The 17,384-nt window shown below is 48.1% G+C and overlaps 1 protein-coding gene across 1 annotated transcript; it reads left to right on the top strand.

The window, feature by feature from the left end:
* Window positions 1-3,971: 3,971 nt before the first annotated feature.
* On the top strand, window positions 3,972-17,276 carry LOC120024411 (transmembrane emp24 domain-containing protein 10-like). Its single transcript, XM_038968649.1, has 5 exons — window positions 3,972-4,184; window positions 4,963-5,083; window positions 8,780-8,853; window positions 16,114-16,240; window positions 16,625-17,276. Exons 1-5 carry the CDS (start codon window positions 4,008-4,010, stop codon window positions 16,744-16,746), a joined length of 621 nt encoding a protein of 206 aa, XP_038824577.1. The 5' UTR covers window positions 3,972-4,007; the 3' UTR covers window positions 16,747-17,276.
* The last annotated feature ends 108 nt before the right edge of the window (window positions 17,277-17,384 follow it).

Genomic DNA, 17,384 nt, shown 5'->3' with positions numbered 1-17,384 from the left:
TTTAATTCCACTAACATTAGTAGCTTTATCTATGGCTCTATAGAGGCAGATCAGTAGCTTTATCTATGGCTCTACAGAGGCAGGCCAGTAGCTTTATCTATGGCTCTATAGAGGCAGGTCAGTAGCTTTATATATGGCTCTATAGAGGCAGATCAGTAGCTTTACCTATGCCTCTTTAGAGGCAGGTCAGTAGCTTTATGGCTCTATAGAGGCAGGTCAGTAGTTTATCTATGGCTCTATAGAGGAAGGCCAGTAGCTTTATCTATGGCTCTACAGAGGCAGGTTAGTAGCTTTATCTATGGCTCTATAGAGGCAGATCAGTAGCTTTATCTATGGCTCTACAGAGGCAGGCCAGTAGCTTTATCTATGGCTCTATAGAGGCAGGTCAGTAGCTTTATATATGGCTCTATAGAGGCAGATCAGTAGCTTTACCTATGCCTCTTTAGAGGCAGGTCAGTAGCTTTATGGCTCTATAGAGGCAGGTCAGTAGCTTTATCTATGGCTCTATAGAGGCAGGCCAGTAGCTTTATCTATGGCTCTATGGAGGCAGGTCAGTAGCTTTATCTATGGCTCTATAGAGGCAGGCCTGTAGCTTTATCTACTGTATGGCTCTACAGAGGCAGGCCAGTAGCTTTATCTATGGCTCCATAGAGGCAGGTCAGTAGCTTTATCAATGACTCTATAGAGGCAGGCCAGTAGCTTTATCTATGGCTCTATAGAGACAGGTCAGTAGCTTTATCTATGGCTCTATAGAGGCAGGTCAATAGCTTTACTGTATGGCTCTACAGAGGCAGGCCAGTAGCTTTATCAATGCCTCCATAGAAGCAGGTCAGTAGCTTTATATATGGCTCTACAGAGGCAGGCCAGTAGCTTTATCTATGGCTCTATAGAGGCAGGTCAGTAGCTTTATCTATGGCTCTATAGAGGCAGGTCAGTAGCTTTATCTATGGCTCTATAGAGGCAGGTCAGTAGTTTATCTATGGCTCTATAGAGGAAGGCCAGTAGCTTTATCTATGGCTCTACAGAGGCAGGCCAGTAGCTTTATCTATGGCTCTATAGAGGCAGGTCAGTAGCTTTATATATGGCTCTATAGAGGCAGATCAGTAGCTTTACCTATGCCTCTTTAGAGGCAGGTCAGTAGCTTTATGGCTCTATAGAGGCAGGTCAGTAGTTTATCTATGGCTCTATAGAGGAAGGCCAGTAGCTTTATCTATGGCTCTACAGAGGCAGGTTAGTAGCTTTATCTATGGCTCTATAGAGGCAGATCAGTAGCTTTATCTATGGCTCTACAGAGGCAGGCCAGTAGCTTTATCTATGGCTCTATAGAGGCAGGTCAGTAGCTTTATATATGGCTCTATAGAGGCAGATCAGTAGCTTTACCTATGCCTCTTTAGAGGCAGGTCAGTAGCTTTATGGCTCTATAGAGGCAGGTCAGTAGCTTTATCTATGGCTCTATAGAGGCAGGCCAGTAGCTTTATCTATGGCTCTATGGAGGCAGGTCAGTAGCTTTATCTATGGCTCTATAGAGGCAGGCCTGTAGCTTTATCTACTGTATGGCTCTACAGAGGCAGGCCAGTAGCTTTATCTATGGCTCCATAGAGGCAGGTCAGTAGCTTTATCAATGACTCTATAGAGGCAGGCCAGTAGCTTTATCTATGGCTCTATAGAGACAGGTCAGTAGCTTTATCTATGGCTCTATAGAGGCAGGTCAATAGCTTTACTGTATGGCTCTACAGAGGCAGGCCAGTAGCTTTATCAATGCCTCCATAGAAGCAGGTCAGTAGCTTTATATATGGCTCTACAGAGGCAGGCCAGTAGCTTTATCTATGGCTCTATAGAGGCAGGTCAGTAGCTTTATCTATGGCTCTATAGAGGCAGGTCAGTAGCTTTATCTATGGCTCTATAGAGGCAGATCAGTAGCTTTATATATGGCTCTAAAGAGGCAGGTTAGTAGCTTTATCTATGGCTCTATAGAGGCAGATCAGTAGCTTTATCTATGGCTCTACAGAGGCAGGTCAGTAGCTTTATCTATGACTCTATGGAGGCAGATCAGTAGCTTTATCTATGGCTCTATAGAGGCAGGTCAGTAGCTTTATCTATGGCTCTATAGAGGCAGGCCTGTAGCTTTATCTACTGTGTGGCTCTACAGAGGCAGGCCAGTAGCTTTATCTATTGCTCTATAGAGGCAGGTCAGTAACTTTATCTATGGCTCTATAGAGGCAGGTCAGTAGCTTTATCTATGGCTCTATAGAGGCAGGTCAGTAGCTTTATCTATGGCTCTATAGAGGCAGATCAGTAGCTTTATCTATGGCTCTAAAGAGGCAGGTTAGTAGCTTTATCTATGGCTCTATAGAGGCAGATCAGTAGCTTTATCTATGGCTCTACAGAGGCAGATCAGTAGCTTTATCTATGGCTCTATAGAGGCAGGTCAGTAGCTTTATCTATGGCTCTATAGAGGCAGGGCGGTAGCTTTACTGTATGGCTCTACAGAGGCAGGCCAGTAGCTTTATGGCTCCATTGAAGCAGGTCAGTAGCTTTATATATGGCTCTACAGAGGCAGGCCAGTAGCTTTATCTATGGCTCTATAGAGGCAGGTCAGTAGTTTATCTATGGCTCTATAGAGGCAGATCAGTAGCTTTATCTATGGCTCTACAGAGGCAGGCCAGTAGCTTTATCTATGGCTCTATAGAGGCAGGTCAGTAGCTTTATATATGGCTCTATAGAGGCAGATCAGTAGCTTTACCTATGGCTCTATAGAGGCAGGTCAGTAGCTTTATGGCTCTACAGAGGCAGATCAGTAGCTTTATCTATGGCTCTATGGAGGCAGATCAGTAGCTTTATCTATGGCTCTATAGAGGCAGGTCAGTAGCTTTATCTACTGTATGGCTCTACAGAGGCTGGCCAGTAGCTTTATCTATGGCTCTGGTAGAAATGGAAGGTCAGTAGCTTTACTTTGTCTTTGGTGGAAATGGCAGGTCACTGCAATTTCATGTAGGGAATTTTGACAGCAGAATATCAGGCCTCTCTTGTGGTAAAATAGATCTGATCTTAATCAGTGAGACCTGGATAAATAGAGGTTAAATACCATCAAACTTAGGGGTAATGGCAATTCAGAATAGTGGCAGTGAGAGTGACATATTCAGAGGGGTGAATTGACATACAGCAGTAAGACCAGTGGGAGACACAGCTTTATCTGTCCAATAATTAGTGTTCACTCAGTGACAGCCTCTGCTCTTAGCGGGCCGACTGGAGTGCTGGGTCTTCTCTAGGGGATCCGGAAGCGGAGGTTTCCCTGGAAACCGGACAGCTCCATCAATCCTAATTGTGTAATCCCTGAGCCGCTGCTGACAACAAAATAATAGCTTTGGGGGATCTTCAGAATACCCAGTAACTGTGAATGTGATATGGTCTGTTGTGTAATGCTGTTGAGGATTAACCACTTACTGTACCCTCTGGTTTGTTAGGTCATTATGTAATCAAATGAAATGCTACTTTTCACCAAACATTCTTCACTTAACTGGTAGGACCACGTAGCTACTGTCAGAAGAGTGATAAAATACATTTTCAAATGAGACCAATACAGGTATATCTAGATAAAGGGTGGCAGGTAGCCTAGAGGTTAGAGCATTGGGCCAATATTCGAAAGGTTGCTAGTTTGAATACCGGAGCCGACTGTGACCTTGAGCAAGGCACTAAACCAAGGCACTAAACATAATTGCTGTACAATGGTGACCTGGGCTGTGATCCCACTCCACTGCAGGTGTTTCAAGGAGAGTTTGGATATGCCAAAACACTTGACAAATATAAGCACCCCCACCCCCAAATTATAATAGATAGATATGATTTTACAGGCGCTTTATTATGGACTCTTATCTATCTATTTATCCATCTATCAGACCAAACTGTCAACAGCCCTCCTTGACAGCTGCGGCGCTATGGAGAATTTGAGTTCTTTAGCGGAGTTTCAGTTACCTAGCTGTTGCTCGTGTTTTATTCGGCTTGTAGCCATGGCTCGGTTCGCTGCCCTACTGCTTTTACCTGTTCTCATTGAATCGGTATTTTCGATTTCTTTCTTTCTACCTGTAAATTCAAGGAAATGTCTTCGGGAAGAGATCCACAAAGACGTGCTCGTCACGGGGGAGTATGACATCAACGACGAGTCCAACACCAAAACCAACCTGAAGGTGAGTTTGATGATGTTGGCAATACCGACGTTGCTCGGCTAAGCTAGTTAGCTGCTAACTGTTAGCAGTGAAGGCCCAAACGTAGTTTGGTCATATCATTTCCCGATGAGAAGTAACGTTATCACAACGGAATGCAATACGTGGATATGATAACTCAGCGAGTTATCTATGTGCATTTGCTTCCAATAACGGCTCGTTAGCTCAATGTCTTGTTCACAGCTGCTGTTAGTTTGTAGCTAGCTATGGTTAGCTTGCTAGCTAACTTTAGCCTGGTTGGGCCTGTGACAGATCCTTCCTGGTTTTTGCCCTGTGAAATGATTTTGACATAAATAGCAGAATTGTACATTTCTCAAACCAAGTTCATGAAGTATTACATGTGTAAAGGAATTGAAAATTGCAGATCAGAGCTAACTGTTATTGTGTTGCTAACCCAATTTAATGTTTAGTTTCAGTTGAGTTGGTGAACATTCATTCAGGATGTTACACGTCAGTCTTAGCTCCCCCCATCCACTCTGTGATACGTGTAACCTACTAGCTAGGCTAGCTATGTTAGCATGTTGTAGATTTATCATGTGGATGTCAGCAAAGGGAACGCAGGATTAGAATATGTCTATCATTTGCCTATTGACAAAGTTAGCAGATTTTGTGTGTGAGTTTACATTACACGTAATTAAGTAAACACAACATTGCCCATAGCGACTGCCATGATGCAGCAGCTGTCATAACGTGATGTATCTCTACCTTTTTATGTCATTTTGTTATTGTCACCTGTTTTTAGATCACAGACTCATCAGGACACATCCTCTACTCGAAGGAAGATGCAACGAAAGGGAAGTTTGCCTTCACAACAGAAGATTATGACATGTTTGAAGTGTGCTTTGAGAGCAAGTCCCCAATGGGTAAGTTAATCTACGTCCCAAAATGGCTCCCTATTTAAGTGCACTACTTTTGACCAGAGGCCTTTGAGAAAAGTAGTGCCCTAAATGGGGTGGCATTTGGGACATACATAATGTGTATAGTTGTTCTTCTGTGGTACAGAAAGTGATGGTACTTCTTAACATAGATGTTTGCAAAGAGCAGGCTCTGCTCAATGTAATTGATAGTCTAACTGCATTACGCCATCCACAAGTAGTGTCTTGTGACAGATTGTTAACAAATGAGTAGCTAGCCTGAATACCAGTCTGAGTTATCATTCCACTCCTTGCCACTCTTTGTAATGCTAACCATTACATGAAGTACAGTGCATTCGGGAAAGTATTCAGACCCCTTGACTGTTTCAAAATTATTCTAAAATGGATTAAATATTTTTTCCCTTATCAATATCCCATAATGACAAAGCGAAAACAGTTATTTTTTTATACATTTTTTGCAAATATATACAAAAAATAAATAGCTTATTTACATAAGTATTCAGACCCTTTGCTATGAGACTCAACATTGAGCTCAGGTGCATCCTGTTTCCATTGATCATCCTTGAGATGTTTCTACAACTTGATTGGAGTCCACCTGTGGTAAATTCAATTGATTTGGACATGATTTGGAAAGGCACACACCTGTCTATACAAGGTCCCACAGTTGACAGTGTATGTCACAGCAAAGAAACAAGCCATGAGGTGGAAGGAATTGTCCGTAGAGCTCCGAGACAGGATTGTGTCGAGGCACAGATCTGGGGAAGGGTACCAAAACATTTCTGCAGCATTGAAGGTGCCCAAGAACACAGTGGCCTCCATCATTCTTAAATGGAAGAAGTTTGGAACCACCAAGACTCTTCCTAGAGCTGGCCGCATGGCCAAACTGAGCAATCGGGGGAGAAGGGCCTTGGTCAGGGAGGTGACCAAGAACCCGATGGTCCCTCTGACGGAGCTCCAGAGTTCCTCTGTGGAGATGGGAGAACCTTCCAGAAGGACAACCATCTCTGCAGCACTCCAAAAATCAGGCCTTTATGGTCGAGTGGCCAGACGGAAGCCACTCCTCAGTAAAAGGCACATGACAGCCCGCTTGGAGTTTGTCAAAAGGCAGCTAAAGACTCTCAGACCATGAGAAACAAGATTCTCTGGTCTGATAAAACTAAGATTGAACTCTTTGGCCTGAATGCCATGTGTCACATTTGGAGGAAACCTGGCACCATCCCTACGGTGAAGCATGGTGGTGGCAGCATCATGCTGTGGGGATGTTTTTCAGCAGCAGGGACTGGGAGACTAGTCAGGATCGAGGGAAAGATGTACAGAGCAAAGTACAGAGAGATCCTTGATGAAAACCTGCTCCAGAGTGCTCAGGACCTCAGACTGGGGCAGGTTCACCTTCCAACAGGTCAACAACCCTAAGCAAACAGCCAAGACAATGCAGGAGTGGCTTCGGGACAGGTCTCTGAATGTCGTTGTGGCCCAGCCAGAGCCCGGACTTGAACCCGATTGAACATGTCTGGAGAGACCTGAAAATAGCTGTGCAGCTGACAGAGCTTGAGAGGATCTGCAGAGAAGAGTGGGAGAAACTCTCCAAATACAGGTCTGCCAAGGTAGTAGCGTCATACCCAAGAAGACTCAAGGCTGTAATCGCTGCCAAAGGCGCTTCAACAAAGTACTGAGTAAAGGGTCTGAATAATTATGTATATGTGATATTTAACCTGTTTTTGCTTCATCATTTATAGGGTATTGTGTGTAGATTGATGAGGGGGGAAAAAACAATTTAATACATTTTAGAATAAGGCTGTAACGTAACAAAATGTGGAAAAAGTCAAAGGGGTCTGTACTTTCTGAATGCACTGTACATGAGGGGAAATGTTAGCAAAACAGGTTCTAGATTTCAGGCCTTAGATGCGGTTAAGAAGACAATGGAACTTGACCCAAACAATGGAAATGCCATGGAAAAGCGTGTGGGAAAGATCTCGAATCTCCTCATTGCCCCCCTGCAAAATTAGCCTACATTTAGGCTGTTGTTTATATGTGTATTCCACACTATGTTGAGATAAAAAATCAAGAGTATAATGCTTGTATAGATGTCAACCCCCCCCCCCCCCCCCCCAATACATGCTCATGTCATCGTTACCAATCAACTGTATTACAGTAAACAAAAAAAACGACTGACCTCCACCATCGATTTCTGAATGCTAGCTATGCTAACCAGCTTATATGAATGGGAGTTAGCATTTAGCAGTCACTTCTTATTAACCTAAAAAAAAGGTACTAGTTGTAAATGTTATGCAGAGAAAACAACCAAATATAACCAAATCGGACTTTAGTAACCACATTGGGGGCCTTTTACAATGCATAAATCATGACAGATTTGATAAATATCAATTTTGTTTGATCATATTTGTTGATTGTGCACCAATCCGGCGTCCTTCTGTCTCCTCCTACGGTCTGTGTTCCATTGACCTCTCTACCACATCTATAGGCTGGCCAGCACATTGCTACATTTGGTTCTGGGTTCTGAGACCCCCCCCCTCCCCCCCAAGGAACACTGCAGTTTCAACTCTTAACCCATTACACTCTGGGGAATTGAAATGTTTCTTATGGAAGAAATCTGAAAATACATAACCATGGTAGGAATTGAAAAGGGAACATTTAGGATATTATGGGAAAATGATTTACCCAAATGTCTTGTCAGTTCACCTGACAAGACTGAAAGCAAACGTTACACTGTTGATTTTTATGTGCATTTTACATTTACTGTACTTTTCACAGCATTTGTTGATAACGAAATCTGAAAATACTCTGGATACACTCAGTAACTAAATAATATTTCTGGGAAATGTGGAGTAAGTGCAACATAAGACAAAAAAAAAAATGACACGGTTTGACACGGTTTGAGTGAGTTAGAGGACTAACTGGTTGCCTCACACCTCTCCAAAGTGTACACAGTTTCTAAGTCATTTTAATGCACTTTTATGACTCAAAGAAGAGTCTTCAACTATACGTTGCTTATTTTGAGCTTTCCTAGCTGAGTTGTTGAGGAACTAGAGCGAGCACACTTTTTGTTTTGGTGGGACACATCCCAGCATCCCCACACCTGTTGTTTAGGCAATCCAAAAACAAACCATTATAAGTCACAATCTGGGTCAGGTGGGCATCATTTGAAAGCTTGTTCTATTGCCAACATGACTAGCTAAGTTATAAAATCTGATATTACAGTGTTAGGCTTTCACATGTAATTCAGGGAAACAGATCTTCGGTGCCCATAGAAAGGAGACCTGAGAGGATTCAGGAGGCGTGTGACACGACAAACAGGCTCATTGTGTACAGAACGACCCCAGAGTATGACACCGTGTCGTCTTATAACTTGTACATTCTAACACAGTGATCATCAACGTTGACACTGTATATGACGTGAGATCTATTATTTTGGGAAATGTGAAGTGCAAGAAACCAGAGGATTGGGAAAGTGTCTACAGTAGCTGAACATTGCAGATAGAAATGGGATATGTTGAAAATGTCTATCGGAGTGAAAAGAAACATTGCGTCCTGCTGAACGCACTCCATGTGACTGGAACGAGTGTGTTATTGCTTGCTGTGTGTTATTGCTTGCTGTTGTTGAATGAGCTGAGTTAAAGTCCTGCATGGAAATGTACTGAATGAGGTGTATCTTCTGTCACCCAGGAACTGGGAGAGTCCCAGACCAGCTGGTTAATCTGGACATGAAGCACGGAGTGGAGGCCAAGAACTACGAGGAGGTGAGTAGAGACGAAGCCTTTCATTTGACCAAAATGTTTGGAGGGGCGCTCCCTCTGCTGTTTCCTGGAGTTCACGATCACTGTATTCCCTATACGATCGCTGTATTCCCTATACGATCGCTGTATTCCCTATACGATCGCTGTATTCCCTATACGATCGCTGTATTCCCTATACGATCGCTGTATTCCCTATACGATCGCTGTATTCCCTATACGATCGCTGTATTCCCTATACGATCGCTGTATTCCCTATACTGTATTCCCTATACGATCGCTGTATTCCCTATACTGTATTCCCTATACTGTATTCCCTATACTGTATTCCCTATACGATCGCTGTATTCCCTATACTGTATTCCCTATACGATCGCTGTATTCCCTATACTGTATTCCCTATGCGATCGCTGTATTCCCTATACTGTATTCCCTATGCGATCGCTGTATTCCCTATACTGTATTCCCTATGCGATCACTGTATTCCCTATACGATCACTGTATTCCCTATACGATCACTGTATTCCCTGTACTATATTCCCTATACGATCACTGTATTCCCTGTACGATCGCTGTATTCCCTATACGATCGCTGTATTCCCTATACTGTATTCCCTATACGATCGTTGTATTCCCTATACTGTATTCCCTATACGATCGCTGTATTCCCTATACTGTATTCCCTATACGATCGCTGTATTCCCTATACTGTATTCCCTGTGCGATCACTGTATTCCCTCTACTGTATTCCCTGTACGATCACTGTATTCCCTATACGATCACTGTATTCCCTATGCGATCACTGTATTCCCTATACTGTATTCCCTATACGATCACTGTATTCCCTATACGATCACTGTATTCCCTATACGATCACTGTATTCCCTATACGATCACTGTATTCCCTATACGATCACTGTATTCCCTGTACTATATTCCCTATACGATCACTGTATTCCCTGTACTATATTCCCTATACAATCACTGTATTCCCTATACTGTATTCCCTATGCGATCACTGTATTCCCTTTACTGTATTCCCTGTACTGTATTCCCTATGCGATCACTGTATTCCCTGTACTGTATTCCCTTTACTGTATTCCCTGTACTGTATTCCCTATACAGTGATCGTGGACTTCAGGAAACAGCAGAGGGAGTGTAATTTGGGTATCACACAATGTGTGTGCTGGACTAGCTACTGGTACCCTGTGTGTGTGTGTGTGTGTGTGTTATCATATCTAGGGTTGTATTGAGAATTGAATACTGATTTGAGCTCGAGGCTCATGAGTGGGGATGGAGGACTAGGCCAGCTACTGGTGTCTGTGTTAGTGTGGGCATGCCTGTGTGGATGAGTACTGTACAGCATGCCTGTGTGGGTGAGTACTGTACAGTACAACATGCCTGTGTGGGTGTGTACTGTACAGTACAACATGCCTGTGAGTGAGTACTGTACAGTACAACATGCCTGTGTGAGTGAGTACTGTACAGTACAACATGCCTGTGTGGGTGAGTACTGTACAGTACAACATGCCTGTGTGGGTGAGTACTGTACAGTGCAACATGCCTGTGTGGGTGAGTACTGTACAGTGCAACATGCCTGTGTGGGTGAGTACTGTACAGTACAACATGCCTGTGTGGGTGAGTACTGTACAGTACAACATGCCTGTGTGGGTGAGTACTGTACAGTACAACATGCCTGTGTGGGTGAGTACTGTACAGTGCAACATGCCTGTGTGGGTGAGTACTGTACAGTACAACATGCCTGTGTGGGTGAGTACTGTACAGTACAACATGCCTGTGTGGGTGAGTACTGTACAGTGCAACATGCCTGTGTGGGTGAGTACTGTACAGTGCAACATGCCTGTGTGGGTGAGTACTGTACAGTGCAACATGCCTGTGTGGGTGAGTACTGTACAGTGCAACATGCCTGTGTGGATGAGTACTGTACAGTGCAACATGCCTGTGTGGGTGAGTACTGTACAGTGCAACATGCCTGTGTGGGTGAGTACTGTACAGTGCAACATGCCTGTGTGGGTGAGTACTGTACAGTGCAACATGCCTGTGCGGGTGAGTACTGTACAGTACAACATGCCTGTGCGGGTGAGTACTGTACAGTGCAACATGCCTGTGCGGGTGAGTACTGTACAGTGCAACATGCCTGTGTGGGTGAGTACTGTACAGTGCAACATGCTGAGGTACGTAACGTCACTGTGTGAGTGTGTGGTATTCGAATAGAACGTCATTGGCGAGGAAAGTGGGAAATGAAAGTTGGCTAAAATCTCTCTTGTCTTTAGCCAACGCAATGTCTTGCTACTGTGACAGCTATCTGCATACCCCCCCCCCCCCCTCTGACATTTTGATTTCACTTCCCTTTTTAACGAATGCCCCCCCCTGATTTAATTGAGTTGGGAGATTTTGATGAATCAGGGATTCATGTTTTCCTGACATTGGCCTCTGAAACAGATCTATCCCCCAGCCAAAATCATGTTTTCCTGACATTGGCCTCTGAAACAGATCTATCCCCCAGCCAAAATCATGTTTTCCTGACATTGGCCTCTGAAACAGATCTATCCCCCAGCCAAAATCATGTTTTCCTGATTTTCTATGCTGTCCCTATCAGCAAGGGTTGGAACCGTTTCAGGGAACAGAACCGAAAACCGGAAAAAAACAAAATGATCTGAACCGTTATTTTAAAAGCATTGGAACCTGTTAACAATGTTATTTTTCACCAGTACCACATAAATTGCAACAAAGCGCCTATACAAAGCCCTCACTCTTTGTCACTCAAAGTTATTTCAGTGTCTGCCTGCCAGCTGGAAATCTTTGCATGTCCATGTGTAGGCTACTGCCCCCCCCCCCCTCTGGAGCATAGGTTACTGTAGCCGCCCCCCCCATCTGGAGCCTAGGTTACTGTAGCCCCCCCCCCCCTCTGGAGCCTAGGTTACTGTAGCCGCCCCCCCCCCCCTCTGGAGCATAGGTTACTGTAGCCCCCCCCCCCATCTGGAGCCTAGGTTACTGTAGCCCCCCCCCCCCCCCTCTGGAACCTAGGTTACTGTAGCCCCCCCCCCCCCCCCCCTCTGGAGCCTCGGTTACTGTAGCCCCCCCCCCCTCTGGAGCCTCGGTTACTGTAGTCCGTCCCCCCCCTCTGGAGCCTCGGTTACTGTAGCCCCCCCCCCCCCCCCTCTGGAGCCTAGGTTACTGTAGTCCGTCCCCCCCCCTCTGGAGCCTCGGTTACTGTAGTCCGTCCCCCCCCCTCTGGAGCCTCGGTTACTGTAGTCCGTCCCCCCCCTCTGGAGCCTAGGTTACTGTAGCCCCCCCCCCCCCCCCTGGAGCCTAGGTTACTGTAGCCCCCCCCCCCCCCCCCCTCTGGAGCATAGGTTACTGTAGCCCCCCCCCCACCCTCTGGAGCCTAGGTTACTGTAGCCCCCCCCCCCCCCTCTGGAGCCTAGGTTACTGTAGCCCCCCCTCTGGAGCCTCGGTTACTGTAGTCCGTCCCCCCCCCTCTGGAGCCTCGGTTACTGTAGCCCCCCCCCTCTGGAGCCTAGGTTACTGTAGCCCCCCCCCCTCTGGAGCCTCGGTTACTGTAGCCCCCCCCTCTGGAGCCTCAGTTACTGTAGCCCCCCCCCCCCCTCTGGAGCCTAGGTTACTGTAGCCCCCCCCCCCCCCCCCCCCCCCCCTCTGGAGCCTAGGTTACTGTAGCCGCCGCCCCCCCCCCCCCCCCCCCCTCTGGAGCATAGGTTACTGTAGCCCCCCCCCCCCCCCTCTGGAGCCTAGGTTACTGTAGACCCCCCCCCCCCCCTCTGGAGCATAGGTTACTGTAGCCCCCCCCCCCCCCCCATCTGGAGCCTAGGTTACTGTAGCCCCCCCCTCTGGAGCCTCGGTTACTGTAGCCCCCCCCCCCCCCTCTGGAGCCTAGGTTACTGTAGCCGCCCCCCCCCCCCTCTGGAGCCTCGGTTACTGTAGCCCCCCCCCCCCCCCTCTGGAGCCTAGGTTACTGTAGCCCCCCCCCCCCCCCCCTCTGGAGCCTAGGTTACTGTAGCCCCCCCCCCTCTGGAGCCTCGGTTGCTGTAGCCCCCCCCCCCCTCTGGAGCATCGGTTACTGTAGGCCCCCCCTCTGGAGCCTCGGTTACTGTAGCCCCCCCCCCCCTCTGGAGCCTAGGTTACTGTAGCCCCCCCCCCCTCTGGAGCCTAGGTTACTGTAGCCCCCCCCCCCCCCCCCCCTCTGGAGCCTAGGTTACTGTAGCCCCCCCCCCCCCTCTGGAGCCTAGGTTACTGTAGACCCCCCCCCCCCCCTCTGGAGCCTAGGTTACTGTAGCCCCCCCTCTGGAGCCTAGGTTACTGTAGCCCCCCCCCCCCCCCCCCCCCTCTGGAGCCTCGGTTACTGTAGTCCGTCCCCCCCCTCTGGAGCCTAGGTTACTGTAGTCCCCCCCCCCCCTCTGGAGCCTAGGTTACTGTAGCCCCCCCCCCCCCCTGGAGCCTAGGTTACTGTAGTCCGTCCCCCCCCTCTGGAGCCTAGGTTACTGTAGCGCCCCCCCCCCCTCTGGAGCCTCGGTTACTGTAGCCCCTCCCCCCCCTCTGGAGCCTAGGTTACTGTAGCCCTCCCCCCCTCTGGAGCCTAGGTTACTGTAGCCCCCCCCCCTCTGGAGCCTCGGTTACTGTAGTCCCCCCCCCCCCTCTGGAGCCTCGGTTACTGTAGTCCCCCCCCCCCCTCTGGAGCCTCGGTTACTGTAGCCCCCCCCCCCCCTCTGGAGCCTCGGTTACTGTAGCCCCCCCCCCCCTCTGGAGCCTAGGTTACTGTAGCCCACCCCCCCCCTCTGGAGCCTCGGTTACTGTAGCCCCCCCCCCCCCCTCTGGAGCCTAGGTTACTGTAGCCCCCCCCCCCCCCTCTGGAGCCTCGGTTACTGTAGTCCCCCCCCCCCCTCTGGAGCCTCGGTTACTGTAGTCCGTCCCCCCCCCTCTGGAGCCTCGGTTACTGTAGTCCGTCCGTCCCTTCTGGAGCCTAGGTTACTGTAGTCCGTCCGTCCCCTCTGGAGCCTAGGTTACTGTTGCCCCCCCCCCCCCCCCCCCCCTCTGGAGCCTCGGTTACTGTAGTCCGTCCCCCCCCTCTGGAGCCTAGGTTACTGTAGTCGTCCCCCCCCCTCTGGAGCCTAGGTTACTGTAGCCCCCCCCCCCCCCCTGGAGCCTCGGTTACTGTAGCCCCCCCCCCCCCCCCGGAGCCTAGGTTACTGTAGTCTGTCCCCCCCCTCTGGAGCCTAGGTTACTGTAGCCCCCCCCCCCCCCCTCTGGAGCCTCGGTTACTGTAGCCCCTCCCCCCCTCTGGAGCCTAGGTTACTGTAGCCCTCCCCCCCTCTGGAGCCTAGGTTACTGTAGCCCTCCCCCCCTCTGGAGCCTAGGTTACTGTAGCCCTCCCCCCCTCTGGAGCCTAGGTTACTGTAGCCCTCCCCCCCTCTGGAGCCTAGGTTACTGTAGCCCCTCCCCCCCTCTGGAGCCTAGGTTACTGTAGCCCTCCCCCCCTCTGGAGCCTAGGTTACTGTAGCCCCCCCCCCCTCTGGAGCCTAGGTTACTGTAGCCCTCCCCCCCTCTGGAGCCTAGGTTACTGTAGCCCCCCCCCCCCTCTGGAGCCTAGGTTACTGTAGCCCTCCCCCCCTCTGGAGCCTAGGTTACTGTAGCCCCCCCCCCCCTCTGGAGCCTAGGTTACTGTAGCCCTCCCCCCCTCTGGAGCCTAGGTTACTGTAGCCCCCCCCCCTCTGGAGCCTAGGTTACTGTAGCCCCCCCCCCTCTGGAGCCTAGGTTACTGTAGCCCCCCCCCCTCTGGAGCCTAGGTTACTGTAGCCCCTCCCCCCCTCTGGAGCCTAGGTTACTGTAGCCCCTCCCCCCCTCTGGAGCCTAGGTTACTGTAGCCCCCCCCCCTCTGGAGCCTAGGTTACTGTAGCCCCCCCCCCCCCTCTGGAGCCTAGGTTACTGTAGCATACTGACGGCGTAATTCAGATATTAGGGAGATATTTTTAATTGGAGAATAATGGATTGACTTTTTCATGCTAGTTAAGTATACTCTAGTTATCACGTTTCACATTGGATTTAATAACTACAAAAAGGTAGGACGTGTTTTTAATTCTGGTGCCGCTCTGAACACTGAAGCTTGTTAGCGAGCGAGCTAACGGTTGCTCTGATCCAACGTTAAACCAACTCTGACATTTAAACACGTTCAAAGCTCCTCCATAGAAGCCGTTCCTCTGTAGGTATAATTCTGTGGGCCTAATTCAGATAATACATGTCATCACAAGATGTCCAGCGCTTCAAGCCTCCTCCTCCTCCACCCCCTAAAAATATCAGTTGCACCTCGCACTGACTGGCAGCACAGTGTGTTTGTCTTCCATTATGATTAAAATACTATTTGCTCTTAAAGGACTTTCCTATACAGATTAAATTGTTTACCCACTTCACAGCAAGCTTCTCTATCAGCACTAATTTAATGGCGAGCTAAATGTAAACAAAAATAATAATATATATATACATATAGCAGAGGTTTAAAAAGGAACATAAAGGAAAGATATAGACCAGTACTTTTTTTGTGGTTCGAACCGGTTCAGAACTTTATTTTGCTGGTCGGAAGAGTGGAACCGAACACACATAATAATGGTTCTGTTTGTTCAGAACAAAACGATTTGGAAAGGTTTCCAACATCTGCTGATCTTATCCCTTTTTTAAAGTTGTAGCTTGTAGCTTGTGGGACCAGATTCTCTGCTCGGGAATCAATACGTTTGCTAAACTAAAGCAGGAGGAAGCGTAGAGCGTTCTACATACCAGACAGATTGTCATTAGTTCAACATGAACAGGAGCACAAACTGTTCTCTGCTGCGGTCTGGCACTACTGCTGCACAGCTCAAGAGCGCCCCCAACTGGACAAACTGGGTCACAGCACAGTCCAAGCTTCTATTGAATAATATAACACAAATATATGCCATTTTAACAGACACTTTAATCCAAAGTGATTTACAGTTATGCATGCATACAATTTAGGTATGGTTGGTCCCAGGAATCAAACCGACTCTCCTGGCATTGTAAGAGCGATGCTCTACCAACTGAGCTACGGAAGACCACTCACATTTCTCAAACTTAAAAAACAACAACAATTGATTGTATTTGTTCCTGTCCATCAAACATCTAGAGATCAGAAATCCAGTTAACACCTACTGACATGGGATGGATTGTGGCGTTGCATTGTTGGTAGATTTGTTTTGATTGGCGGCTCTCTCGTCCACTCAGATCGCCAAGGTGGAGAAGCTGAAGCCCCTGGAGGTGGAGCTAAGGCGGCTGGAGGACCTATCAGAGTCCATCGTCAACGACTTTGCCTACATGAAGAGGAGAGAGGAGGAGATGAGGGATACCAACGGTAAGAAGAGCGATAAAGTAGTACCACAATGTATTCTAGCCTGATCCTAACTTGGTAAAGGATTGTGCAACTCAAATTTAAACACAAACCTCCCATTTGTTTGTTAATACATGCATGATTCTTGTGGAACTTGCTGTTACGTTTCTCAAGTTATGTATTGGCCCACAAATGCTTAGTTTTAGCTCATTGTCAACACAAAAAAAAAAAAAAAATGTTCATCACTCATTCACTTACGCATCTATCAAGTCACAATTTATTTAAAGTGCGTATAACAAAAGTCTCAATACAGTTTACAAATAAATACTAATGAATATAATTGGAAAAATAGAAAGCAAAAAAAGTCACTTCTATAATATTTCTTTAATTCTAACTCTGTTCTTCCAGAGTCCACCAACACACGCGTCCTGTACTTCAGCATCTTCTCTATGTGCTGTCTGATTGGCCTGGCCACCTGGCAGGTCTTCTACCTGCGACGCTTCTTCAAGGCAAAGAAGCTCATCGAGTAGAGAGAGGCATCACCACTCCGCCCAGGGAGAGCAGCCAATGCTTTACCCGATCAATCTCCACCCACCTCGGACTAACTTCGTCAAAACTAGAGCTGTGTCCGAAATGACTGGAGGAGATGGAGACCAACGCACTGTCGAGGGGAGAAAGAGGAATAAATCCAAAAACAGAGGCTAAACGGGAATAATTGTAGTCCTTTATTGGACAGTGTACCGGTCTCTATCTCTTCCAGTATTCTTATTTTGACCCTTACACCTGGAACCAGCACTATTCAGTAGTAAGGACAGATTCCTACAATTCATATTTATGTGTTTTTAAATGCCATCATATTTCCTCTAGAGTGCACTACTTTTTTTACCAGAACCCCATAGGGCTCCGGGTTCCCCCCCCATAGGGCTCCGGGTTCCCCCCCCATAGGGCTCCGGGTTCCCCCCCATAGGGCTCCGGGTTCCCCCCCCATAGGGCTCCGGGTTCCCCCCCCCATAGGGCTCCGGGTTCCCCCCCCATAGGGCTCCGGGTCCCCCCCCCCCCCATAGGGCTCCGGGTCCCCCCCCCCCCCATAGGGCTCCGGGTCCCCCCCCCCCCCCCATAGGGCTCCGGGTCCCCCCCCCCCCCATAGGGCTCCGGGTCCCCCCCCCCC

This window comes from Salvelinus namaycush, chromosome 29, assembly GCF_016432855.1.
Source record: "Salvelinus namaycush isolate Seneca chromosome 29, SaNama_1.0, whole genome shotgun sequence".
NCBI lineage: Eukaryota > Metazoa > Chordata > Actinopteri > Salmoniformes > Salmonidae > Salvelinus > Salvelinus namaycush.
Note: the sequence above shows the minus strand (reverse complement) of the source record. Positions and strands in the feature narration are given on the sequence as shown.

Coding starts and splice junctions, on each gene's coding strand:
- LOC120024411 (XM_038968649.1), top strand. CDS start 4,008: ATGGCTCGGTTCGCTGCCCTACTGCTTTTACCTGTTCTCATTGAATCG. Junction 5,084..8,779: donor TGAGAGCAAGTCCCCAATGG/GTAAGTTAATCT, acceptor TCTGTCACCCAG/GAACTGGGAGAGTCCCAGAC. Junction 16,241..16,624: donor GGAGATGAGGGATACCAACG/GTAAGAAGAGCG, acceptor CTGTTCTTCCAG/AGTCCACCAACACACGCGTC.